General features: G+C 40.9%; 1 protein-coding gene across 5 annotated transcripts in view; it reads left to right on the top strand.

Moving 5' to 3' along the window:
• The window catches only part of ARHGEF6 (Rac/Cdc42 guanine nucleotide exchange factor 6), a gene marked incomplete at its 5' end in the record, with an annotated part of 144,493 nt that overhangs the window by 20,075 nt on the left and 97,123 nt on the right, over positions 1-27,295 (top strand). For all 5 annotated transcript variants that reach the window (XM_080652835.1, XM_080652834.1, XM_080652833.1 and 2 more), the window contains 3 exons: positions 12,165-12,249; positions 15,279-15,403; positions 16,691-16,892. In XM_080652835.1, the coding sequence (XP_080508961.1) occupies positions 12,165-12,249; positions 15,279-15,403; positions 16,691-16,892 (412 nt within the window). The remainder of the gene's footprint in view (positions 1-12,164; positions 12,250-15,278; positions 15,404-16,690; positions 16,893-27,295) is intronic.

Below are 27,295 nucleotides of genomic sequence, written 5' to 3'. Positions count from 1 at the left end.
GAAAGGAGTGATATAGGATAGACTCTGAAGGACATCTAGGATTCAAATAGTTGAGGGAACTTTTTCATATCACAGAGAGGCACAGTGAAGAAAGTGAAGGATTGTGGAGCAAACAAGAAGATAATGGTGAGAAATGATGGGCTTGCTAAGGGTTGGACCACGTTGAGAAGAAATACGAATGCTAGCCTGAAGAGTGTGGACTTGAATTTGTAAGTAGTTATAGGCCTGGTTCTATTAGGCTGAGAGACATGGATATTAACTAAAAGCACCATTCCTGATGTCACTGGCATCTGAACTCTCAAATACCCACCTTACTGTGTTTGGATTGTTTCCTAGGCACAAATCTTGTTTGTGATCAGATGGAGGAAAATTAATTAATTAATTAATTAACTAATGTCTGTTAGGCATTGATGGGCAATTCTGAAAATGACATAGTTCTGAAAAAGTGACTCACATATAAGCAAGGAGTGCCAAAAGTCATTGCCAGATGTATTATTGAAGGTAATCTCCAATAAAGAAAATGGTAGCGACTTTGACACAACATCTTTCCTACCTGGATTAGCTGGTATAAGAGGGACTTTGTGCATGTGATTTATAGTTTCTTTCAAATTGCCTGCTATACCTTTCTTGCTTCTCCTGAGTTAATTTGCCATATTTTCCTGTCCCATTCTGCTCTGGCTGCACCTGGGAGCTTGTTTTAGAGCAGAGTATGAACAGGTGAGTATGACTTATAGTGTTTGTCATTTAAGCTATCTTACACTAAAACAGTACAAAAAATATAGCCTGTCCAGCCAGCATGGCTCAGTGGTTGAGCGTCAACCTATGAACTAGGTCATCGTTCGATTCCTGGTTGGGGCATATGCCCAGGTTGTGAGCTTGATCCCCAGTGTTGGGGGTGCAGGAGGCAGCCAATCAATGATTCTCTATAATCATCATTGATATTTCTATCTCTCTCCCCCTCTCCCTTCCTCTCTGAAATAAAGAAAAATTAAAAAATATATATGTAGCCTACTCCAGCAAGCAATAAACCCCACAATTCTTTCCAGCTCTTCTTCTCTATAATGCTTAGGTCATGGTGCTTTGTGAGATTTAAAGGAGTCTGGGACAGGCCAGCAATTGCAGACTTTGCCTATACTCGCACACAACTCTATGAAATACATAAGCATGGAGTTTGAAGCACCTTTGGTCACCTCATGGTCACAGGGCTTAATTTTGCTGATGAGTACAAGTGTATGTTATTTTAGATAATACCTTTTCTGGAAACTTTCATGGAAATTTTTCATCCTTAATAATCCTATCTAATAAAAGAGTAATATGCAAATTAACCATCACTCCGCTACACCCACAAGCCACGCCCACCAGCCAATCAGGAGCGAATATGCAAATAAACCCAACCAAGATGGCTACAGCCACAGAGAGCAGGAGGGAGGCTTAGGTTTCCCCAGCAATGGAGGAAGCCAAGCTTTCCGCCTGCCCTTGCTGGCCTAGGCCTACACACAAGGCTACAAAGTTTCAATGATAGAAGATACATAAACCCAAACAGAAATGGCGGCAGCCACGGAGCTGGAAAGAGCAGGAGGGTAGGGTTGCCCCCGGTGATGGAGGAAGCCAAGTTTTCCGCAACCCTGGCCGGCCCAGGCCTCACTTAAGGCTACAAAGTTTCAATGATAGAAGATACATAAATTCCAACAGAAATGGCTGCCGCCTCACCTCAGATCAAGCAGAAGGCTTGGCTCCGCTCCAGGCTACAAAGTTTCAATTGTAGAAGATAAATAAACCCCAGATACCAGGGCCTCTGCTTGGGTCGCCAGGGGGTGTGGCCGGCCTGCAAACCACCACAGGCCCCTCACCCAGGCCGCCCCACACCCCAAGGGAACCCCCACCCTGATCCGGGATACCCTTCAGGGCAAACCAGCTGGCCCCCACCTGTGCACCAGGCCTCTATCCTCCTAATAAAAGAGTAATATGCAGATTGACCATCATTCCAACACACAAGATGGCTGCCCCCATGTGGTCAAAGAACCTGCCCCCATGTGGACACAAGATGGCTAACACAGGATGGCCAGCAAGGGAGGGCAGTTGGGAGGGACCAGGCCTGCAAGGGAGGGCAGTTGTGGGCAATCAGGCCAGCAGGGGAGGGCAGTTAGGGGTGACCAAGCCGGCAGAGGAGGGAAGTTGGGGGTGACCAGGCCTGCAGGGAAAGGCAGTTGGGAGGGACCCAGGCCTGCAAGGGAGAGCAGTTGGTGGGGACCAGACTTGCAGGGGAGGGCAGTTGAGGGGGACCCAGGCCTGCAGGGGAGAGCAGTTGGGGGGGACCAGGCCTGCAGGGGAGGGCAGTTAGGGGTGACCAGGCCTGCAGGGGAAGGCAGTTAGGGGCAAACAGGCTGGCAGGGGAGCAGTTAGGCATCAATCAGGCTGGCAGGGGAGTGGTTAGGGGGTGATCAGGCTGGCAGGCAGAAGCGGTTAGGGGCAATCAGGAAGGCAGGCAGGCGAGCATTTGGGAGCCAGCAGTCCTGGATTGTGATAGGGCAGTCGGACTCCCTCGAGGGGTCCCAGATTGGAGAGGGTGCAGGCTGGGCTGAGGGAAACCCCCCGTGCACGAATTTTGTGCACCGGGTCTCTAGTATATACATATATGTCTTTCAATTTATCTATTTAGGTATAATTGATATGCAATATTATATTAGTTTCAACTGTGCAACATAGTGATTTGGCACTTCTATAGATTGCAAAGTGGTCACCACAATGTCCAGTTACAATATGTCACCTCACAAAGCTAATACAATATTATTGACTATATTCCCCATTCCATACATTACATCCCCATGACTTAATTATTTTATAATTGAAAGTATGTACTTATTAATCCCTAAGATATTATGATTTAATCACTCATTTCATCCCCTTAACCCCTTTCCTCTCTGGCATTCACCAATCTGTTCTGTGTATCTATTTTCTGGGTTTTGTTTTTGTTTGTTTTGTGTTGTAGATTCCACATATAAGTGAAATCTTGTGGTATTCATCTTTCTGTGTTTGACTTATTTTACTTAGCTCAATACCCTCAAGGCCCATCCATATTGTCACAGAAGGAAAGATAATTCTTTTTTACTTAACTGTACTTTCAGCAATACTTTTTAATTATGATTAATCATGTATTGGTGAGAGCGTCTAAAGATTCATTAATCCATTAAATAGTTTATGAGCAACTATTATGTGACAGGCATTCTTCTAGACCAGACGTCCTCAAACTACGGCCTGCAGGTCACATGCGGCCTGCCGGGTGCCACTGCCTGTCCTGCTTAGCAGCCGACTCGTCCCGGGCCCGCAGTGCGTGTAGGAATTTGTTCATAGTTTTTTTTTTAAACTATAGTCCGGCCCTCCAACGGTCTGAGGGACAGTGAACTGGCCCCCTGTTTAAAAAGTTTGAGGACCCCTGTTCTAGACACTGAGGATACAAAGGTAAAGAAGTTTTTTAAAAACTGGATTTATGGGGCTTATATTCTGGGCACAATTTAATTTTCTCTGACAGTACATCCTGTTGATCAACCAATGAATGTTTATTTATCAAATGCCTCATCTATCTTTCCTAATAATAGACAAACATGTAAATTGACCGTACCTCCACTATGCCCACAGCCAATCAGAGTGAATATGCAAATTAACCCAACAAAGATGGCGGGTTAATTTGCATGTGCAGGCGTGGAGCGGCAGGGAGGGGCGGGACGCCTGCTATGAAGGGGAGAGAGTGCAGTGGAGGGAGCTACAGGAGCAGTGCTCCAGACAGAAGCGAGGACTTGCCGGCTCCCGGGCAGCTGAGAGTGAAGCCAGGGGAAGGAAGGCCTATTCTTGCACGAATATCGTGCAACGGGCCTCTAGTGTTGGATATTGGGCCAGGGTTATGGGAGCAATTTGGACTTCAAAGAGTCTGCCTTATAATAGTAAATCCAGGGCTAATCTTAACACCTACAGAATAAATAGAGAATATTACAGTGGTGGATGATTGAGGGCTTAAAAGTGCAGCTTCTGTACAGACTATAAGAGTGTAACTCTTCAGAAGAAAAATATGTGAGGGTAAGTCAATGGAGGACTTAGGGAAGACTGCAGATGAAACTGCCAGAGAAGCTTCTGCTTAAAGCAACCAGGAGGGGTTCCTTTTTTTCTTTCTTTTTTAAAAAAAATATTTTTATTGATTTCAGAGAGGAAGGAAGAGGGAGAGAGAGATAGAAACACCAATGATGAGAGAGAATAATTGATTGGTTTCCTCCTGCCTGCCCCACACTGGGGTTCGAGCCTGCAACCCAGGTATGTGCCCTTGACCAGAATCGAGCCCAGGACCCTTCAGTCCTTAGGCCGATGCTCTATCCACTGAGCCAAACTGGCTAGGGCGGGTTCCTTTTTTTCATTGCTCTCCTCCTGCCTTAATTTTGTGTGGAGTTCATTTAACATCAGCCTCTCCTGTATGTGGATGTCACAATGAAGCAGTTGCTTCTGCTAGACTTTCAGGCTCTTACCATAAATTATAGCAGGTTCCTAGGAAAGCATGGGCTGCAGGAGCCTTCTTCACAGCTGATTTTCCCCCTTAACTGCCTGGACTGTTACATATGCAGGGGCTGTCAACTATTATAATTTATGAGGATATTCTCATAGTCTTCATATGTATTATTTGGTTCTCTCATCACAAGGAGTTCTAAAATAAATAGCACTTGGAATGTCTATGATATTTGTTCATCCTTTATGTGACAGGACAAGGAAAAACTATGAAGGATGTGGACATTGATTTGGGACCACACAATCAGGCATTCTTCAATGTAAAAATGGATTATTTTCCAAAAGATCATTTGTAAGTTATTGTTGGGAACACAGAAAACATTTTTCGGTAGAAACTAGGTTCTACACAATTATTATGTTTTCTGGCTGGCTTACAACAGCCTGCTTAATAACTAATGTGGCTGACTTTAGAACTCTCAGAGACTAAGTAGTAGGTGTGATGCTATGTCTTTGGGAAAATGTGTTCTGCATTCCAATTTGGAACACTAGAAAATAAGTCCCTTTTTTTGAAGGGGTGGGGTGAGGGGCTTGAGGAGGACATCCCAAAGTCTGGCACACAGATGCTCAAGCAGCTGAAGCATCACTCAAAACTGGCAGCCAGAATGGCTTCTGCAAAGGCTCTAGTGACAGGAGCACAGGAGGAGGGGGCGTGGGCAGGCCATATTGGCTGGCTGGCTGACAGGCAGCAGGGTCTAGGCCTCCCACTTCCTATTCTTGGCTTGGCAGGCATTATTGATAGGAGAGGTTTTATCTTTCCCTTTCCTTTATGTCTGTTCTCTTTTTGGTCAGATTATCCAAAGCCTGTTGTTCTCTCTCTTTCTCCTCAATCCTGTGACTGTCCACACCAAGATGCCTGTATCATTCCTCATTCATTCTCCTCTTTCCTGAACACTTAATACTCAACTGAAGATGAATCTCTGTTGTGGAGAAAATGTTTTTCTCCTAAAGGACTGTAGCAAGGAAGGATGGAAGTAAAAGTGTGTGAAATACTGATGTTAGTGATGCTGAGGAAGTGGATTTGGTGACTTTGCAATGAGGAGTGAGCAGTGAGGGATTACCCTTGGATCTTTGTTCCTGTCATAGGAACCCTATGGAGCTGAACTGCCTGGTTCTGGATTCTATGAGGTCCAAGTAATCTAGAAGCCCATAATAATTATGTAGTGATTATATATAAAGCCACAGAGACAAAAGAACATAGATGGTTAAACCTGCCTGCAATAACAGTCCAAGTCCCACCAGGCAGTACCAGCAAGATTGAGCCAGGATTTATAATTAGGTCATTAAAAAATGACATTTTAAAAAACTAAACTTATAAACAAACAACAATTATGGTAGGCTGTGCTACCCCAAACTCCCTTTACTTTGATTCTATATTATCCAACAAATTTCTAATTCTAATTTGGCTTTCCACATAGAATTCTCTATTGGGAGAGAGTGATCTGGTCATAAAATGGGAATGTTTAATATTCTTAATGCTTCATTTTAAAGTAAAAATTAGCAAATTGGCATTTTGGTTTATGCATTGACCTTTTATGAACTTGGATGGTGTGAGTCCATTCTCAAGAGTCTTGAGAACTGAAGATCAGATTCTGGACCTTGGGCACACAGCCAAGATGCTGCCTTTCAGAGTTCTTATTTAGATGATGGGCCAGCACATCTCTCACTCTCCACATGGGAAACAGAGCCACAAAAAAACTGGCGTTGCTTTCCTAAATCCTCACAACTACTCAGCAGTGACAAATCTCAGATTGGAGTCAAGGTCTTCTGACCCTTGCACCAGTGCTATCTTCAGTTCATTGATGTTTTTGCAACTACATCCACAAATCAGATCTTGTTTCCTAAACTGCTGAAATGGAGAGAAAGGAAGGAAATAAGAGAGGAGTAAAGAGCAGGGTTTGCTCTCTTAAGTTTGCTTCACATCAAATAGGAACAGTTATTATTTAAAACCAGGCAGGTACAAATGCCATCCACTGCATTCTAGTAAGTGGAATATCAGTGCCTAGTTGAATCTAATTTCTGAGCTTAGAGCCTTATTTGTTGCTGACTTTGTGACTACTTTTCATAGGGGCTATGTGGAAGCATCCCAGGTTGCATTCACAGAGCCAAGAGCAGTACCACCCAGTAAAATATGACTAAGCAGCTCAGATTTTCTTGCTCTGTTGCACTATGTAATGACATTTCCTCCAAAGTTCAGGGGTTAACAGAAACAGCTTGTTCAGTTGTGAGAACTAGAAAATGTGATTCAAGATGGGCTAAGTTAATTTAAGATTTTATTCAGTAAGAACAATAAGAGCAAGTGAGAGATGGAATGCTCCTAAAATATTTGGAATTTTTTTTAATGGACCTGAAACATAAGCTATGTCCATGTGGTTCCACGGAATCCCTTCCTTTTTGGTTGATTGGATTTAACAATTGAGTGATGGAGCCTATTGTGATCACTTCAAACTCTAAATTAACCTTAAATGGAAGTCGATTGAGTGGGACTGAAGCCTCATGACATTAGAGACATTACCCAGTTCTGAACCAGTATACAGTATGGCTTCTCTTAACATAGGTGTGGCTAGGGCTATGACTGTTAACTTAGGTGGTTAGAGCATTTTGCCAAGGAATGGTTTAGCTTGGTCCTATAACCATGGGCTGGACCCCCACCCTACCAACACCTCACAAATATGGATGGTGGCTTATAAAGTGGAACCCAATGAACAAATAAGAGTAGCTCAGTGCATCCCTTCCCAACTTCTGGCAAAAGGTAGCTGCTGGGTCAGGACCACCTTGAAATGAAAAGTATTGCATAGGAATTAGGGAAGACCCCTGTGGAAAAAAGTCTTGTCATATGGGATATTTTCTCTTTGCCATGGTTTATTGAATTAGTCATGTTAGAGGTTGTAACTTACTGCAGTTGGTACAGATGCAGCAAAGGATTTTTTTTGTATGTACAAACCCATGGATTTCTTTTTCATTTTTTAAAATAGCTCATGAAAACATAGGTATGCATGCAGGACTAAAACGTCCCTCACAACACTTTCTAGTGTATATTTATTGATTCCATCACTTTCTTGCTTTGTGACTTAAGTACTCTGAATCTCAATTTACTCATTTATAAAATGGGGGAAATAATTGTACCTACAATACAGGCTTACTGGGAGAATAAAGTGCAATGATGAATATCTATCTATCTATCTATCTATCTATCTATCTATCTATCTATCTATCCATCCATCCATCCATCCTCATCAAACATGGTGTTAGCACATAGCAAGTGCTCAGTAAATCAGTAAATTGTAGCTATAAGATTAGTAAGGGAATGGAACAAGGGGTTGTGGAAGTTTTTCCTCATGTGTTTCCTTGTGTTTTTCAGTTCAGGAAAAATGTCGTAAAACAGCATACGTGTTGAAAGTGAAAACTACTTCAAAAGGATCTATTTGTAAAGCATAAAAATATTAACTTCTGTGCAGTTTATACTGGCAGATCCCCAACAGTTCAGAATTAACACCTGCTGTTTAGTGGATAGAAAATAGGTTTTGCTGTCATTGTAGATGTTCAAAATGGAAAAATGTGGGGAAATATTGAAAAATTAAATGCTTTGTCTGATTTGAGCTGCTGATGTAGGATTGGACCTTAGACAGGCTATATATAAATACTTTTTAAAAAATCTTCAATGAAGTTTAATCCCTGTCTCTCCTATTGCTTACCCAGAGTAGAGTAAATGTTTTTGTTGTTGCTGCTGTTATTCTTGAGCTTTGCCTCACCCATTGCAGGAGTGGGACCTTGAGACCATCTAGTGATAGTCTAAGAAGCAGTCATTTCTTTTTTGTCTGCATTACAGTCGTGGTAAATGGAAGAGAGAATCTTGCTGTTCATTTGACCTTCACAGATCCAACTGGAACTAACCACCTAATTTCTGGACCAAAATAGGTATAGAGAAAGTTAGTTTCATATCATACTAAACATGCTATCAACGTTTACACAGAAGAAGAAGAGTATCATCACATGTAGCATAAATATGCAAATATGCATTACCTTTTTATTGGAAATCTTTCTTTATTTTTTAAAATATTTTTTATTGATATTAGAGAGGAAGGGACAGGGAGAGAGAGATAGAAACATCAATGATGAGGGAGACTCATTGATTGGCTGCCTCCTGCATGCCCCCTGCTAAGATCAGGCCACAACCCGGGCATGTGCCCTTGACTGGAATCGAACCTGAACCCTTCAGTCCACAGGCCAATGTTCTATCCACTTAGCCAAACCAGCTAGGGCTAGAAACCTTTTTTTAAATCCTCACCTGAGGATACAGTTTTGTTGACTTTAGAAAGAGAGTAGAAGGCAGAGGGAGAGAGGGAAAGAGAAACATTGATCAGTTGTCTCTCACTGTGCCCCAACTGGTGATCAAACCTGCAACCTGGGTATGTGCTCTGACTGAGAATGGAACCCATAACCCTTCAGTGCATGAGATGATTCCCCAACCAACAGAGCCACCTGGCTAGGGCTGCATTATATTTTAACAAGTCCCAGAGTGCTTTGTAGTTTGGAAAAGGGATTGGTTTTCCATTTTATATGTATAAATGATTGGACCTAGGCAAAGGGCCTGTACTATAATCTACTTTTCCTTGTTCTCCTTACACTCCTCTCCACATTGTGGGGTTCTCCCTTGCTTTTTCCCAGTTGGGCAGCAGTAACCTTAGCTTTTCTCCACAGCATCATCTCTAAACTTGGTCTTACGCTCCTCATTTCCAGTAAGGTATAAAAGACTGATAATTAAGTTGTTGTGTTCCCTCCAAATAATATTCCCATTTTAGCAGGGGGCCAATCTCAAGTGCATTGAATAAAGATCTGGGGTGGAATTTTCAATAGCATTCAATTTGAGGTTTGGACAGGTATGGTACAGTGGGGAGTGTTTGTGGTTATATATAATCTTCCAACTGCTCTGGAATCATAACCCTTAGGCATTGCCTTCTCTACTATTCCCTAGAGACCTCTTCCAACTTCTTCTGTGTAGTTTCTAGTGCTACAGAATAGGCTTGCAGTGAGAAGAACAGTGTCTGTGGGTAAACTATAGTTTTCTAAAAAGGAAACTGTACATAGTCCAGGAAACTTCCCTCAAGCAGACCCAATGACTTTTGTTGATGCATGTTTTATTTTTCCATCAGTTTATTTATTTTCCCATTTAGTCAAGTACCAGTACAAGTGAATAATGCCAGTGTTGCCACATATGGGCAGTCAATTAACCTAGATAAGGAGCGACATAAAAAAGGGAAGGTTTTAAAAAATATATATTTTTATTGATTTCAGAGAAGAAGGGAGAGAGAGATAGAAACATCAATGATGAGAGAGAATCATTGATCGGCTGCCTCCTGCACACCCACTACTGGTGATTGAGCCCGCAATCCAGGAATGTGCCCTTGACCGGAATCAAACCCAGGACCCTTCAGTCTGCAGGCCAGCACTCTATCCACTGAGCCAAACCAGCTAGGGCGGGAAGAAGGTTTTTATCAGACCATTTGCTTTAATACCTTATTCTTCGAATATTTACTTCTTATTATTTTAGACTCTACCTATGTCCACCCAACCTACCCAACAAATGTATCCATATATACACACATATTCACATTCCTGTGAGGAATTAAACAAAAGACTTTTTTCTTTTGCTTTGTTACTATTTTGGAATACATGTCATTATATTAAGGGAGAGTCAGTAAGTCTGGAATCCTTTGTGATACTAGATACTCTTACCAGCATCTACTGGAACTTCTTCACCCAAGCTTTGACAAACTAAAACAATGCCTATCAGTTTATTCCTGGAAAACTTTGAAATACATAGTAGCACTCAGAAATATATTTGGATTGTAATATCATTTAACTATTTAGTAATATTGGCATTGGCCCTTTGCTAAAAGTATATTAATGCCTCATTGTTTTCTTAAATATATTTTTATTGATTTCAGAGAGGAAGGGAGAGGGAGAGAGAGATAGAAACATCAGTAATGAGAAAGAATCATTGATTTCCTGCCTCCTGCACTCCCCCTACTGGGGATCAAGCCCACAGCCCAGGCATATGCCCTTGACCAGAATTGAACCTGGGACCCTTCAGTCCGCAGGCTGACGCTCTATCCACTGAGCAAAATCAGCTAGGGATTAATGTCTCATTTTTGACGTGAAAGGGTTCTTTCATCATTTTAAGTTTGACCACCAAATATTTATTGATTAAATGAATAGTAGAGCTGTGAATTCCAGAGTAGGCAGACTGCTATAAACTCATATTTGCATATATTATCTACATGAATGTCCCTTCACTCAAAAAAAAAGATTCCATATATTTTTATTCTATAGATGATTTTAGATCTTCAATAATATGTACACAAAGAAGATAGGGTTAGGGTTAGAAAATTTTGTCTAGATATGGCTCCCAGAAAACAAGCAGATTAGAAATGGAGCAAATGGCTCTACCTAATGGGAAGACAGATCCTCCAAATGTTAGGTCCAATTATGTCCCACATGAAAAGGTACATTCTATACTCATCACCACATTTGTGTGTGTGAGGGGGGGAAGAGGGATGTAAACTCAGACATCTTGGAACAAAATGTTTTTAGTAGGTGCATTTCCATCCAGAAAGTGGGCATCTGGTTACTTATAGATGTACATATCTAGATCATTGACTGGCAGATTAATAGATTGTGCCTGTACTTGAGAATACTTCTAGTTTCAAATACACATATGTGAGACTAAAAGAAATTTCGATACATTTTAATACATAGAATACATTTTAAAATTAGTAAATTTTCTTTAAAACAACAACTGACGGGTATCTTCACTAGGAAGAGTGGGATATCAGAATTACAGTTGAGAATGGCAAAGTGAAATATTCTATTTAATGTTTTGTTGCTGACAGTTGAGTAGTATCAGAAATGCCAAAAGTCATATCCGGGAAAGTCACTTAAGGCCAGGAAGAATCTATAAGTTCAGTCAGGCAGAGGTTCAAATTCATGAAGATGAGCTGAGGGGGTTAAGGTTAAGTATCAGAAATCAGAAACAGGGGCTGGAAGAAAAATGCATATCTAGGTGCAATGTTTGGGCAATGTGGAATTGGGATCACAGGCTTTGGGATCCAGTGGGTGGCAGTGGGGAGGACAGAGAGCAGAGAGGAAAACACACCTGACAGTGCCCCTACTGATATAATGAATAAACTTTACAAATGAAAAAGTGTCAAAAAGGCTCCACCCCCTTTTTTGTCTACTTTTATGGACATTGTGAAGGTGATGGGCATTAACTGTAACCCATGCATACAAGTTTCCTGTAACTGGGCTAAGAGTATTGATATGTTAAGATTACAAGACTGGTCCTGAGTATGCACTGTGCATTTCCTGGTAGGCCCTGCGTTCTCATCTTGGCTCTCATTTCCCATTACTGCTTTGCTCTAACTCACTGATGGCCTGCCAAATGTCATTAGGCAACTCAGCTGCTGCTTTCGTTTCTCCAAAAGGTATACAGAGGTTTGGGTCTTGGGTTTTACTTTTTTTTTTTTCTTCTTAGAGCTAAAGGAAATGGTCTTTTGATAGTTGGGTTTGTTGAGTTGAATACTTACGGTGTCTTATAGTTTCAATTTCCTTTCTCATAGGTATTTGATCCTGATGACCTTTATTCAGGAGTCAATTTCTCCAAGGTTCTGAGCACTCTTTTAGCTGTTAACAAAGCAACAGAAGGTAAGTAGGGATTGTGATTTTTGAGTTCTGGTTGACATGTTTGGATCCACATGTTTCTGATTACCCAAGAAGCTAACTATGGCCAGGATTGTTTGATTGGTGCAAAGTTCTCCCCTTCCACCAAATAAACTTAAATGGGTGTCAAATGCTTTAATTTTTTATGGTTTTAGGATTTATTATTTATTTTTTATTGGAGTGACACTGGTTAAAAAAGTTATACAGGTTTCCGGTGCACAATTCCACAACCCATTTGTATGTATGCTGTATTGTGTGTTCACAAACCAAAGTCAAGTCTCCTTCCATCAGCATTTATCCCCATAGTCCATCCTCCAGCTCCTCCCCTCTCCCTCCCCCAACAATCACCACACTGCTGTTTGTCTATGAGTTCTTTTTCTTTTTTAATTTTTTATTTAATCCCTCCACTCCCCCACCCCAACAGCTGTCAACCTAATTTCTATCTGAGTCTCTCTATATTGCTTGTTAGTTCATTTTATCTATTAGATTCCATACATGAGTGAAATCATATGGTACTTGTCTTTCTCTGACTGGCTTATTTCACTTATCATAATGCTCTCCAGGTCCATGATAGTTTAGAATTTAAACATACCTATCACAGATGTCATTCTAATGCCCTTAATATAATAAGAATCAAGAAACTATTTCATTCAAAGCTATTGAATAGGCAACTGAGTGTAACAAGACCAAAAACAAAAAGAAAACGACAAGTTCCCTTTTTCATAAAGTTTACAAGACTATAACTGTTACTTCCCTCTCTCCACTAGAGACATTTTTCTCATTGTTTTTTATATGTCTTTGTCCATGTAAAGGAACCCCTTAGGAATCTTGCACTGGAAATGAAACCTCAGATACATAGTGAGTGAAAAGAGTATCTTTTATTTAGATATTAATACCCACAACATTAGAGGCATTAAATATAAATCCTACTAATTGTGAAGAAAATGATGATTACCTTAGAGCAGCAACTTTCAATCTTTTTCATCTCATGACACATATAAACTAACTACTAAAATTCTGTGGCACACCAAAAGTCTATTATATTTTTGCAGATCTGACAAAAATAGGTATAATTTTTATTGATTTACAAAAAAAATAGTAATTGCATACCCTTTTTGCTCCAAAGTGACTTTAAAAAAATCAGGTGCATATATTTGTATATAAGGATTTCTGGTACCAAGAATTAACCAATCAGATGCAACCTTATTATGCAACATGACCAATAAGATGTAACTTTATTATATGACCTATATATGTATGGTTCAAGACAGAGCATTCACACTGGATGACTTTTGTGTTGGCTGTTGTCAGTTTTTTATTTGACAATCTAAGGGAAAAGATGTCAGTACCCCTGACTAACTAGTCAGGTATTGCATGTCTTAAAAATTCTTGCAGCACACCGGTTGAAAATCACTGCCTTAGAGTATAATTTCACACCTTATGTGATATAGTATCTTACCTTCAAATGGGCAGTAATAATCATAAAGTGGTTTGAGCCCTTACCATGGATCTAGGCTGTCCTACGAGCCTTAAGTAGTCTCATTCAATCTTTGAAACAACCCTGCGAGTAGGTATTATTATTAGGCCCATATTACCGATAAGGAAAGTCAGGCCCACACTTGCCCATCTAGAAAGTATGTGGCGGAGCTGGGATTCAAACCCACATCTGACTGACTCCAGAGCTCTTATGCCCAAACACCAAGTCCTGGTGCTCCAGCTATTGGAGAGACAACAGAGTGTGTGCCCAGCACTGCCAGATACTACAAAGGAAGCGTAATATATGGTCCCTGCCTTTGAGAAAATTACCATCTATTTAGGGAGATTCAGCTTACCCACGTGAAACAATTAGAGAAGAAGAGCAGACAATATAATCAAGTGCCAAATAGGATGGAGTATCTAGGAAGCTATCAAGTAATTATAGTTTTAGTCAAAAGAGCTGTATATAATAGCAATAAATGTAAAAATACTTCTCCAAAGTTGTTCTTTTACTATTTGGAAAAAATACTTTTGCGCTTATTGCAAGGCATAGGGCAGAAAGTACAGCTAATTCAAGTAACTATATTTAACACACATGACAACTCTCTAGTTCTGGGCAGGGAGAACCGTATAATTCTAACATATGCCATGAAAATTATATGTTTCTTTGCCAAACACTCCTAGCAAGTTTTATAGTCTCTTTCCTCACCACAGATATTTATAAAATACAAGGAGGTGAAAGTTAAAACCCACAGTATCAAGAAAACTACTTGGATACTAAGCTTGTCGCCTAGGGAATGTTTGGGCTTTATACTTTTGCAGTTTATATCTTTTAAAAATAAATGGAGAGGAAAAGAACCTTCATTTGAATTTGTCAAGAAACCAGCTCCTCTCTTTAGTACACTATCAGCATACTGAAAATATCTAGCTCAGCGCCGGTGGGATCAAATTTCATAAGGTCTCAAGGAAGGGAAGACTCTTGAGTCTGATTTAAAAAAATTATTCTAGTGTTAAGATTGCATCTTTCCAAGACACACTCACTCATTCTTGTTCTCCCCTCCCCCCACCAGGCAAAGGGAGATTTTACATTCGATATGCCACACATATTGTTATATGTGAGGAAGAAAAGAACCACTCAGTTATAGGCCAGAAAACAAAGATAGAAATTTGAAATATTTCAAAGTAATAAGAGCCACAAACAGCTGTTTGGTAACCAATATAGTTCTGCCTGGACTAACAGGGCATACTGTTGCAATTGGCTCAGGAGGGAAGAGCTGTAGGGAAATGGGTTAAGAGAAAATGTGGCTCTGTCGCTGTTTTTCATTCTACTGGAGAGCAATGGCCAGTAAGGTTAAGAAAAAGAAGTTGGCCACCAAAAAGGGAAGGGGGATGAAACACACTTGGCACATTCATAATGATGACAGTTAGAATTATAACCAGGTTGCCTTTGATAGTGTTCCATGAAAGATAATGTTATGTTGTAGATGTTTTTCTGACACGAGTGGTTCCCTTTACCATGCCTTTTCCTCTTTTCACAGATCAGCTATCAGAAAGACCATGTGGACGTTCCTCTTCTCTTAGTGCTGCTAATAGTTCTCAGACAAACCCACAGGGAGCAGTTTCTAGCACAGCTCCAAGGCTGCAAAGGCAGTCAAAGGCAGTGGTAAGTATTGTTCCCAATTCCCCCTGCCTGTTTTAAAATCCATCAAATTTGATTGATAACTCGGTTGAATTTCCATATGTAGTAAGATAGCCATACTGTTTGTTTGGGGCGTCTGGAGAAAACTAATTTTAAACCAGCACAAATTCAGGCTGGCCCCTGGGACAAATCAAAGGTATGTGGGGCACAGAGTCAGAAAATCGAGGTTGAAGCTCCCAAATTCTTTCTCTTCCTAAAACTGAGCAAGTTGTTTAACTGAGAATACTATGTATATATGTCATTATGACTACTTCCTGATGGCAGTTTGCTGTTATTTTCCCCATCCTTCAGTTTATTAGGAGAACTAAATAGTGCCTGGCACATAGTAGGTAATCAATATTACTTGCTATTGTCATTTTATTTTTCTCATTGTACTTATATTGGGCCTATAATGAGCTCCTATATTGGGATAGCCCAGTTATCTTTGCATTTAGTCTTAACGGGAGCTTTTATTTAGGAAGGAACATCCCATCTTCTGATCTTTTGAGACATTATTTCTTGTCAAAGCCACCCACTTGCTTTAAGCTATCAAGAGCTATTACTTCCAAAACACTTTAATTACTTCCAAAGCACTTAACCTTTTGAGGTCACAGATCCCTTTGAGAAGCTCATGAATACTATGGTTCTATATTCCTTGGACCCTCTCAAACTGTGCAAAATTTTCTGTGTGTAAACTTAAGGGAATATGTGTTTTGGGAAAAGTTCAATTGTGCTCATCAGTTTCTTAATCTTGTGATAGATTAAGAACTACTGACTTAAGTATCTATGGGTTATTTAATCTATTCCTACGACTAAGTCTCAGCCAATTTAAGATATTCTTAGTAATTGGGATGTGGGAGGCACATGTTATTAAAGTAAGTTAGTACCTAATCTTGGTCATATAATTATATAAGATAGGTCTATGTGTTGGGTAGAGGCAGGAAGGAATACTGTACCACTCTTCTTTGTTTTCTGGATCATTTAAAATAAGTATCTTTAGATAATTGATAGGGGGAGAGGGAAATGAAAGCTATGACTCCCTCCAAAATACACAGTCTCACAAATATAAAAGTTTGCATACAATTTGAGCGGTTTATTAATTCCCACTGAGGCCTATCCATGTTAGGCCCACTCCTAAGTTAAAAACACAAGACTGAGATGGCTCTGGGTTTTATCCTAGGTCACCCCACTCAATTTGCCTAAGTTCATATAATTTCTGCCCCTGCCTCATTTAGATGGGTACTTCATCTGGTGTGGCTTTTGTTTCTTTAGGAGATGACTGAAAATGGAAGTCACCAGTTGATAGTAAAGGCAAGATTCAACTTTAAGCAGACTAATGAAGATGAACTGTCAGTCTGTAAAGGGGACATCATTTACGTCACTAGAGTTGAAGAAGGAGGCTGGTGGGAAGGCACATTAAATGGGAGAACAGGCTGGTTCCCTAGTAATTATGTACGAGAAATTAAATCCAGTGGTAAGTGAATCTTTTATAAGCCTTTTTGAATGTGACTCTTGTACTTTCTTGGCATTCTACTGAAAATAATTGTAGTTTTAATTGGTTAACAGAAACTGTAATTGTATGTATATGTCAAAAATAAGACTAGAACAGAACTGGGAAAAATCTGTGATTAGATATTTTGAAATGAAGTTGTATTTATATTACAGGAAGGCAGCAAAAAAAATACTCCGACAAAACTAAAAAAGCAATAGAATTCAAAGCTAAGACAACTGTTTCACCTTAACTATGAACCCTCTGTCTTCTAATTCTAGCCCATGTAGCATAGTACATGGTCCTTCCTACTACTCTAAGAATCACCATGGCAGAATACAATAAGAGAGCCCATGTGTTAACTTCCTTTTTTTTAGCCCTAAGCTCTTTAAGCAGACCTAAGTCTAAATGCCTCAGAGATGTGTTCAAGAAATAATAATCATAGGATTGCAGGAAGCTATCTGGCCACTTTGATTCTGGATAAAATTGCCCTTAACTCATTGCATACTGCTAACTGCTTACATTTTTCTTTTTCCTTTTAAAAAATATATGTATTTTTATTGATTTCAGAGAGGAAAGGAGAGGGAGAGATAGAAACAGCAAAGGTGATAGAGAATCATTGATCGGCTGCCTCTTGCATGCCCCCTACTGTGGATTGAGCCAGCAACCCAGGCATATGCCCTTACCAGAATCGAACCCTTCAGTCTGCAGGCCGATGCTCTATCCACTGGCTAGGGGCATTTTTCATAATAATATCCAGAAAGTGAAATCTAATTGCTCTTCAGTAGTCTTTCTAGAGCTTTCTTAGGTAACTTACTTGCTTTTTATTATTTAAGAAGGTAGGTCCTGCCTATATTACAACACCCCCCCCCCCGATATATAGAAATATGTCACAATGCAGATAAAATAGTGTTCAGTCATTTACATTATTATATTTCTTCACTTTTCAAAAATATTTACCCAAGGGCTCCTTTGAATAGTTAGGTCCTCGGTGCATTTTTTGTATATATCTTTATTGCTTTTTAATGTCTCATAATTAATACTACTAATTAATAAAATTATAAGTTCACTGTAAATAAATTAAAACATTACAAACATAGATAATTAAAATTTCTCTCCCTTTTGCCCCCTCCCCAGATAACTTCTTTTAGGAGCTTTTCCCTAAAGCATTTAAGATAAAATTTAGTTTGCATACTTTTCTGATTGTATGTTGGGTTAAGGGAAGGAGTATTTCCTTTAATGGAATAAATGTTATCAACAGATTTATAATTATATAGGTATGTGTAGACTTCTTAGCATTTTTTATTACTAGGAGTGGAGAAATTTTTGTTGAGCCCTGGAGTAATTTCACAGGCCTTGCCTAGAATTTTCTTGGTTTAGATGATTTTCACAGCTGATTTTTACCTCTGTGCTACATCTTTCAATTGGTATCATTTGATTGTTAGGATCTCTAAATAACTTTCCAGATTCACTCTGACTTTGTTTTCTAATTCAGTGTCTTCATTTGCAAAAGGCACAGCACTGGCTGCCTTTCCTTGGGAAGTGGACAAACAGCATGCCCTCATTATAAAGTCCTTCACTGACAAGCCTCATAGCACATTCTGGCCACTCCCTTGTGGATTGCCCTAGGCTATTTGTCCTGGTTTTGGACCCTTTCCTTGAAGTTTCTCCTATTCTCTCTTTGGTCTGGAACTCAGTTAAGGACTCACATGGCAAACTCTGGCTCTGATGTGAACACCTACATAACCCCTAGAAGCATTTTACCCAACTGTTCAGGTTAGGTCTGAACAGCTGGGGCCAGGTAGCCTGCTAGTCAGGGACGTATGTGGAACAAAATTTTTCACCTATCTTATTACAGTAGCTTTTTCTTTCTTTCTTTCTTTTCTTTCTTTTTTTTTTTACAAAGAATAAAAAAGCACTTATTTGAGCAAAAAGGAGCTGAAGCCTGGGAGACACAGATTCAGGTAGCAACTTATCTTGTGTTCCTGCAGTAGCTTTCTAACTGATGTCTCTACTCCTGTCCTTGCCACTCCTATAATCTAATTTACACTTAGGAGCCAGAGTGATTGTTTCAAAATTTAACTTGCCTAATGGCTTCCCATCTTAAAAAATAGTAAAGTCGCCCAGCTGGCATGGCTCGGTGATTGAGTGTTGACCTATGAACCAGGAGGTCATGGTAACCCAGGCTCAATCCCCAGTGTGGGGTGTACAGGAGGCAGCCAATCAATGATTCTCTCTCATCATTGATGTTTCTATCTCTCTCCTTTTCCCTTCTTCTCTGGAATCAATAAAGATATATTTTAAAAAATAGTAAAGCCAAGGTCATCCCAATAACCTATAGGGCCCTACAAGATTTGGCTTCCCATTGTCCCTCTGATTTTCTCTCTGTGCTCTCTCCCTCTCACTCATTCCACTTCAGCCACACCAGCCTTCGGCCTCCTGGTTGCCTATGCCAGACAGGTACCTCTCTCACTTGCTGTCTCTTTGCCTGTAACACTGTCATGGCAGAATCAGCATGACTGATTCAGTCACTTTCTTTAGGTCTTTGCTTACTTATCAGCTCCACAGTAGGGTTTTCCCTGGTCACCTGAGAGAAAATTGAACTCTATCCTCACTGCCCCACCCCCTTCCCTGCTTTATATTTTTGTTTACCATTTTTTCTGTCTAACACAGAGTATACATTTACTTATTTATTTCATTTCATGTCTGTATCTTAGCATTAAAATTCAAGTTCTGTGAGAGTTGTAACTATTTTCTCTCTTTTCCACATCCAGCGCGGCTAGAGAGTGGGTCCAATTCCTGAGTTGAGGCAGCTGGGGATTGAGAAATAAAAGAAAGAGACAAGACACAGAGATAGAAAGAAAAGCTGGGGCCGGGTGGACTGCTGCCTTCTTATGATGGAGAGACAGTGACCCAGAGCCGATGAAGCGTGTTTATTTTATACCCCCAAATACCAGGAAGTTTCATCAAAAGGTCAAGACAAAGGAGATTATTTGCATTCTTGAGTTGGCCCTGAGCATTCCTGGTGCTAGGCTGGATTTAGATATCAAAACCCACTTCCCCACACCATGGGCTGAAATGAAGGTCAAGCTGACAACACCCTTGCCCTTTTGGCAAGGCGTGTTCCCAGGGTGTGGCTTTGCTGACCCCACTGGGTTCAGCTGACAATAATTAAAGAATGCCCATGTGCCTTCCCAGAGAGCCCTCTACAAGAGTAGAGATTTTTTTGTTTTGTTTATACTCAGTAAACATTTGTAAAATGAATGAATATTGTAAGGTAGGTCATTAAGTTCTGTTCAGATTGTTTATTGTTTATTCAGAATCAACTATAACAAGATAGGACAGCATAAATAATACAGACAAAGCTCTAAGTAAGATGCTGTGGAACCAGTAAAGAAACGGTTCGATTATCAATAACCTTAAGGGGTGGGGGAAATGTACTTGAATTTGGTCTTGACGAATGGAAAGAAGCTTCTGACTGGTAGAAGAAAGTTAGAGGGAGTTAGTAAGTTTAAGCATGACAGTAGGAGATCATGGGGTGGGTGGTAGGATGATTTGAGAGTGAGGTGAACAAAGAGGAGTGGGGCCTTGAGCTGGAGCTACTTTAAGAGGGGTGTCAATGCAGGGGATAATATGTGGTTTAGAAAGATCTTTCTAGTGGTAGTGTGGGGGCTGGATTGCAAGGAAGTGGTGAGGATAACCAAGAAGGATGTGGGGAAACCAGTAGAGATAACTGCTGAGGTCCAGGAAATCCAGATAGTGGTGTGGGCTATTTCTGTGAGAGTGGAGAGGAAGAGAAAGTGGACGTATGCAGTAGATACTGTTAAAATGGAATCAAGAAAATGTGCTGATGATTAGTTATGAGGAAAAGGGAAGAGATGAGAATAATTGCAAGTCTAAGGGTCCAGCTTGATGGTGAGTTCCTTAGGGACATGCAGTGTTAATCCACTTAGCCAGCCAGCAAAAGTTTATTCCCCGAGACTAGGATAAGACATGAATCTTGCCTTCATGGTGTTCATAATCTAGTGAGGGGGAGATATGAAAATGCAATGTGAAAGATTAGTGATAGAGCTAAATACAGGGTGTTTTGGAGAATGGTGAGCAGAAGAGAGGTGACTAATTCATCCTGACAGGGAAGTCAAGGGAGACTAATTCATCTTTGTATACCTCTCTGTTTCCATAGTGCCCAACACAGTGGTTTATACATTGGAAATGTTTGATAAGTGCTGACCTCCATTAATAGAGAAGATAGGGAAGATAGGAGAAGGTGTGTGTATGTGTGTTGGGTGAGTTATTGGCACTGAAGATTACGAATTATTATTTTGGGCATGTATGAAGTGCCAGCAAATCATAGTTCTGAAGATTTTCAACAGGTAGTTGGCAGTATGGATTTAGAGCATGGGAGAGATAGAAGAGATGGAGATGAAACTGACAACTGACAGTATAAAGTGGTAGATGATGAAGTATAAAATATATAGCAGATCATCAGTGGACAGAGAATGCACTGTGGCTGGAGAGGCTGGGGAAGGCTTCACAGAGAAGGTAGGGCTTGAATTGAACCCCCAGAGACATGTAGACTGTGGGTAGGCCCAAAAGAGAGTGGGGGACAATCTAAGTCAGTGATTGATCAGAGAGAACAAAACCACAAAGGATCTGCAGTAGGATTGAGCAGAGTGAGCTTGGGGAACAGTGGGAGAGATTAGCTTGATGTAATGAAAATGTCTTGTTAGGAAAGTAGGTATCAGGTCTTTGTTGACTTAAATTCTTCCCCATCCCAACTCTTGCTGCTACAAGAGTGAGTAGGATACTGCTGAGGGACATTTTAAACTCAATGCTATGCTTTTTTATGTTTGGTCTAGAAAATACTTACCAACTTTTATTTCTTTCCGGGAAGTTCATACCGATGTATAAGCTTAGGAAAGAAGATTTCTCTTTAAGGAGTTTTTTTAAAAAATGATTCATAGATTAAATGCACATCTCATTGAAATGAAACCTTCAATTTAGAGTTTTAAACTCTACTGTCATACAACTGATTCAATTAAGGGGTCATTAAATCCTTCTTCTAAAACTTCTTATTAGAAGGTAAATACAGATATCAAATGAGGGAATTAGGTAGATGCCTAATTAAATTTGTATTAAGGCAGATTAAGAAATGACTCTACTGATTATATACCAAAACTTGGATTGAGATTTATATTTAGACTTCCTGTTTTAATCTCTTGGGTATATCACCTAGATGTTTCATATCCAGAGAAACTAGTTGTCACTAGATTTCTTTTTGTCTTATCACCACCAATAGGGGGTGGACTCTGAATATCAGTAAGGGAAGGGAAAGAATCAAAAGTTAATTGGTATAAAAAAAGAGTTAATTAGAAAGAAATCTTTATATCAGGAATTGAAGTGCTTCATATATATATACTAGAGGCCCAATGCATGAAATTTGTGCATGGGAGGAGGGGAATCCCTCAGCCCGGCCTGCACCTTCTCCAATCCGGGACCCCTTGCAGTATGTCCTACTGCTAGTTTAGGCCTGATCCCACAATCCGGGACCGCTGACTCCTAACTGCTTGCTTGCCTGCCTACCTGATCACCCCTAACTGCCTCTGCCTGCCATCCTGATTGCCTCTAACAGCCTCTGCCTGCCGGCCTGATCGCCCCCTAACTGCTCCCCTGCTGGCCTGATCGCCCCCTAACTGCTCCCCTGCCAGCCTGATCACCCTTAACTGCCCTCCTCTGCTGACCTGATCACCCCTAACCACCTCTGCCTCAGCCCCTGCCACCGTGGCTTTGTCCAGAATGATGTCCAAAAGATATCTGGTCTAATTAGCATATTACCCTATTGTTAGTATAGATGTGACACTGTTGTTATTTGAGTTATATTGTGCCAAATAACACATTTGAATTCTACATTATGCCGATATTTTTTTAGTGATTAAATTGAATTGACCAATCTTTTCATTGCCTTAGAATCACCACCTAAAATGTTTATGTTTTGACTAGAGGCCCGGTGCACAAAATTCGTGCATGGGGGTGTGTGTGTCACTCAGCCCAGCCTGCGCCCTCTCCAATCTGGGACCCCTAGAGGGATGTCTGACTGCCCGTTTAGGCCCGATCCTACCAGGATCGGGCCTAAATGGGCAGTCGGACATCCCTATCACAATCCAGGACTGCTGGCTTCCAACTGCTCATCTGCCTGCCTTCCTGATTGCCCCTAACCGCTTCTGCCTGCCAGCCTGATCACCCGCTAAACACTCCCCTGCCAGCCTGATTGATGCCTAACTGCTCCCCTGCCAGCCTGTTTGCTTCTAACTGACCTCCCCTGCAGGCCTGGTCACCCCTAACTGCCCTTCCCTGCAGGCCCAGTCACCCCCAACTTCCCTCCTCTGCCGGCCTGGTCACACCTAACTGCCCTCCCCTGCAGGCTTGATTGCCCACAACCGTCCCCCCTTGTAGGCCTGGTTCCTCCCAACTGCCCTCTCCTGCTGGCCTGATGGCCCACAACTGCCCTCCCTTGCAGGCCTGGTCCCTCCCAACTGCCCTCCCTGGCTCGCCATCTTGTGGTGGCCATCTTGTGTCCACATGGGGGCAGCCATCTTTGACCACATGGGGGCAGCCATCTTGTGTGTTGGAGTGATGGTCAATTTGCATATCACTCTTTTATTAGATAGGATAGAGGCCTGGTGCACGGGTGGGGGCCAGCTGGTTTGCCCTGAAGGGTGTCCCGGATCAGGGTGGGGGTTCACTTGGGGTGTGGGGTGGCCTGGGCGAGGGGCCTGTGGTGGTTTGCAGGCCAGCCATGCCCCCCAGTGACACAAGCAGAGGCCCTAGTAACTGGGATTTATTTATCTTCTATAATTGAAACTTTGTAGACTTGAGCAGAGCCAAGACTCCTGCTTGCTCCATGGCTGCAGCCATTTTTGTTGGGATTTATTTATCTTCTATAATTGAAACTTTGTAGCCTTGAGCGGAGGAGGCCAAGGCAGGCCAGGGCTGTGGAAGCTTGGCTTCCTCCATCGCTAGGGGCAACACAAGCCTCCTGCTATCTCCAGCTCTGTGGCTGCCGCCATTTTTGTTGGTATTTATTTATCTTCTATAATTGAAACTTTCTAGCCTTGAGTGGAGGCCTGGGCCTGCCAGGGTGTGCAGAAAACTTGGCTTCCTCCATGGCCGGGGAAACCCAAGCCTCCTGCTCACTTTGTGGCTGCAGCCATCTTGGTTGGATTAATTTGCATACTCGCTCCTGATTGGCTGCTGGGTGTGGCTTGTGGGTGTAGTGGAATGATGGTTAATTTGCATATTAATCTTTTATTAGATAGGATGTTAGTTCCAGTTAGGTCACATTGAAATACACCCAGGGATTGAACATGTCTTCTCTGAACCTCCACATCTTTGCTCCTTCTCTGCATGTTGCTCAGTGTAGGTTTCACAGAGAACTGCACATGGCAGGAGTAAGCAATGGTAGCAGTGGGGGTGGGGGGCAGAGAGGAACCAGAGGTAGGAAACTCACTGAGGCACAGAGCTGGTGTTTTTCTTTTTGTAGCCACCCCTTGATTCCCCACCCCCCAATAGGGCCAGTCAGTTACAAGGGCTGCATGTTTTTAGACTTCCCAAGTCTGTACTTCCAAATCTGTCTTCCTTCTACTCTTTTTGTTTTGATTGCCCTTGCCAAACCTGCAAGAAGAGCTAGAACTTCCAGCACTCTGCTGAATAAGAGTGGTGAGATAGGCACTAGACTAATCGGGATGGTCACTTCATAAGTGATATAAATTTCTAATCACTATGTTATACACCTGAAACCAATATAACATTAAGTTTCAAAAGTAATTGAAAAAAAAAAAAAAAAGAGTGGCGAGGGCAGACATCCTTGCCTTGTTCCTGATCCTAGGGGGGAAATCATTTGGTCTTTCACCATTATGTAAGATGCTAGCTATAGGTTTTCATAGATGCTCTTGCATTTTAATTTCTTTATTGGTTAAGCTATTATATATGTGTCCTTATCCCCCATTACCTCCCCAACCCCCCCCCCACTCATGCCCTCACCCCCCTGTTGTCTGTGTCCACTGATTAGGCTTATATGCATGCATACAAGTCCTTTGGTTGATCTCTCGCCCTTACACCCACCCTCCCCTACATTCTCTCTGAGGTTTGACAGTCTGATCGATGCTTTCCTGACTCTGGATCTGTTTTTGATCATTAGTTTATGTTGTTCATTATTTCCCATAGATGAGTAAGATCATGTGATATTTATCTTTCTCTGACTGGCTTATTTCACTTAGCATAATGCTCTCCAGTTCCATCCATGTTGTTGCAAATGGTAGGAATTCCTTCATTTTTAGCACAGCGTAGTATTCCATTGTGTAGATGTACCACAGTTTTTTAATCCACTCATCTACTGATGGGCACTTAGGCTCCTGATTCCAAATCTTAGCTATGGTAAATTGTGCTGCTATGAACATAGGGGTGCATATATCCTTTCTGATTGATGTTTCTAGCTTCTTGGGATATATTCCTAGAAGTGGTATTACTGGGTCAAATGGGAGTTCCATTTTTAGTTTTTTGAGGAAACTCCATATTGTTCTCCACAGTGGCTGCACCAGTCTGCATTCCCACCAGCAGTGCACCAGGGTTCCCTTTTCTCCGCATCCTCTCCAACATTTGTTGTTTATTGATTTGTTGATGACAGCCATTCTGACAGGTGTGAGATGGTACCACATTGTCGTTTTGATTTGCATCTCTCTGATAATTAGTGACTTTGAGCATGTTTTCATATGTCTCTTGGCCTTCCTTCTGTCTTCTTTCAAAAAGATTCTATTTAGGTCCATTGCCCATTTCTTGATTGGATTGTTTATCTTCCTTTTATTGAGTTGTATGAGTTCCGTGTAGATGTTGGAGATTAAACCTTTATCAGTGATAACATTGGCAAATATGTTCTCCCATGCAATGGGCTTTCTTGTTTTGTTGATGGTTTCCTTTGATGTGCAAAAGCGTTTTATTTTGATGTAGTCCCATTTGTTTATTTTCTCTTTATTTTCCATTGCCCTAGGAGCAGTATCAGTGAAGACGTTCCTTCGGCATATGTCTGAGATTTTACTGCCTGTGGATTCCTCTAGTATTTTTATGACTTCCCATCTCATGTTTAATTCCTTTTTCCATTTTGAGTTTATTTTTGTGTATGATGTAAGTTGGTGGTCTAGTTTCATTTTTTTTGCATGTATCTGTCCAATTTTCCCAACACCATTTGTTGAAGAGCCTGTCTTGACTCCATTGTATGTTCATGACTCCTTTGTTGAATATTAATTGGGCATAGGGGTTTGGGTCGATTTCTGGGTTCTCTATTCTTTTCCATTGATCTATATGTCTGTTCTTGTGCCAGTACCAGGCTCTTTTGAGAACAGTGGCTTTGTAATACAGCTTGATATCTAGTATTGAGATCCCACCTACTTTGTTCTTCTTTCTCAGGATTGCTGCAGCCATTCGGGGTCTTTTTTTATTCCAGATGAATTTTTGGAGAGTTCATTTTAGGTCTGTGAAATATGCCATTGGTATTTTAATGGGGATTGCATTGAATCTATAGATTGCTTTGGGTAGTGTGGACGTTTTGATGATGTTGATTCTACCAATCCATGAACACGGTATGTTCTTCCATCTGTTTACGTCTTCCTCTATCTCTTTTTTCAGTGTCCTGGAGTATTCCACATATAGGTCTTTTACCTCCTTAGTTAAGTTTATTCCTAGGTATCTTAATTTTTTTGTTGTGATGGTAAATGGGATTGCTTTTTTAGTCTCTCTTTCAGTAAGTTCATTATTGGTGTATAGGAATGCCATAGATTTCTTGGCGTTAATTTTGTATCCTGCTACATTGCCGAATTCATTTATTAAGTCTAATAATTTTTTGATGGAGTCTTTAGGGTTTTCCATGTATAGTATCATGTCATCTGCGAATAATGACAGTTTTACTTCTTCTTTTCCAATTTGGATGCCTTTTATTTCTTCTTCTTGTCTGATCGCAATGGCTAGTACTTCAAGTACTATGTTGAACAGGAGTGGTGAGAGAGGGCATCCCTGTCTTGTTCCTGTTTTTAGGGGAAATGGCTTTAGTTTTTGTCCATTGAGTGTGATGCTGGCTGTTAGTTTGTTATATATGGCTTTTATGATGTTGAGGGTATGATCCTTCTATTCCCACCTTGTTGAGAGTTTTTATCAAGAAAAAATGTTGGATTTTGTCAAATGCTTTTTCTGCATCAATTGATATGACTATGTGATTTTTCTCCCTTAATTTGTTTATGTGATGTATCACAATTATTAATTTGCGGATATTGTACCATCCTTGAATCTCTGGGATAAATCCTGCTTGGTCATGGTATATGATCTTTCTGATGTACTGCTGG

The sequence above is a fragment of the Plecotus auritus genome (assembly GCF_963455305.1).
Source record: "Plecotus auritus genome assembly, chromosome: X".
NCBI lineage: Eukaryota > Metazoa > Chordata > Mammalia > Chiroptera > Vespertilionidae > Plecotus > Plecotus auritus.
This window is presented reverse-complemented; position numbering and strand designations above follow the sequence as displayed.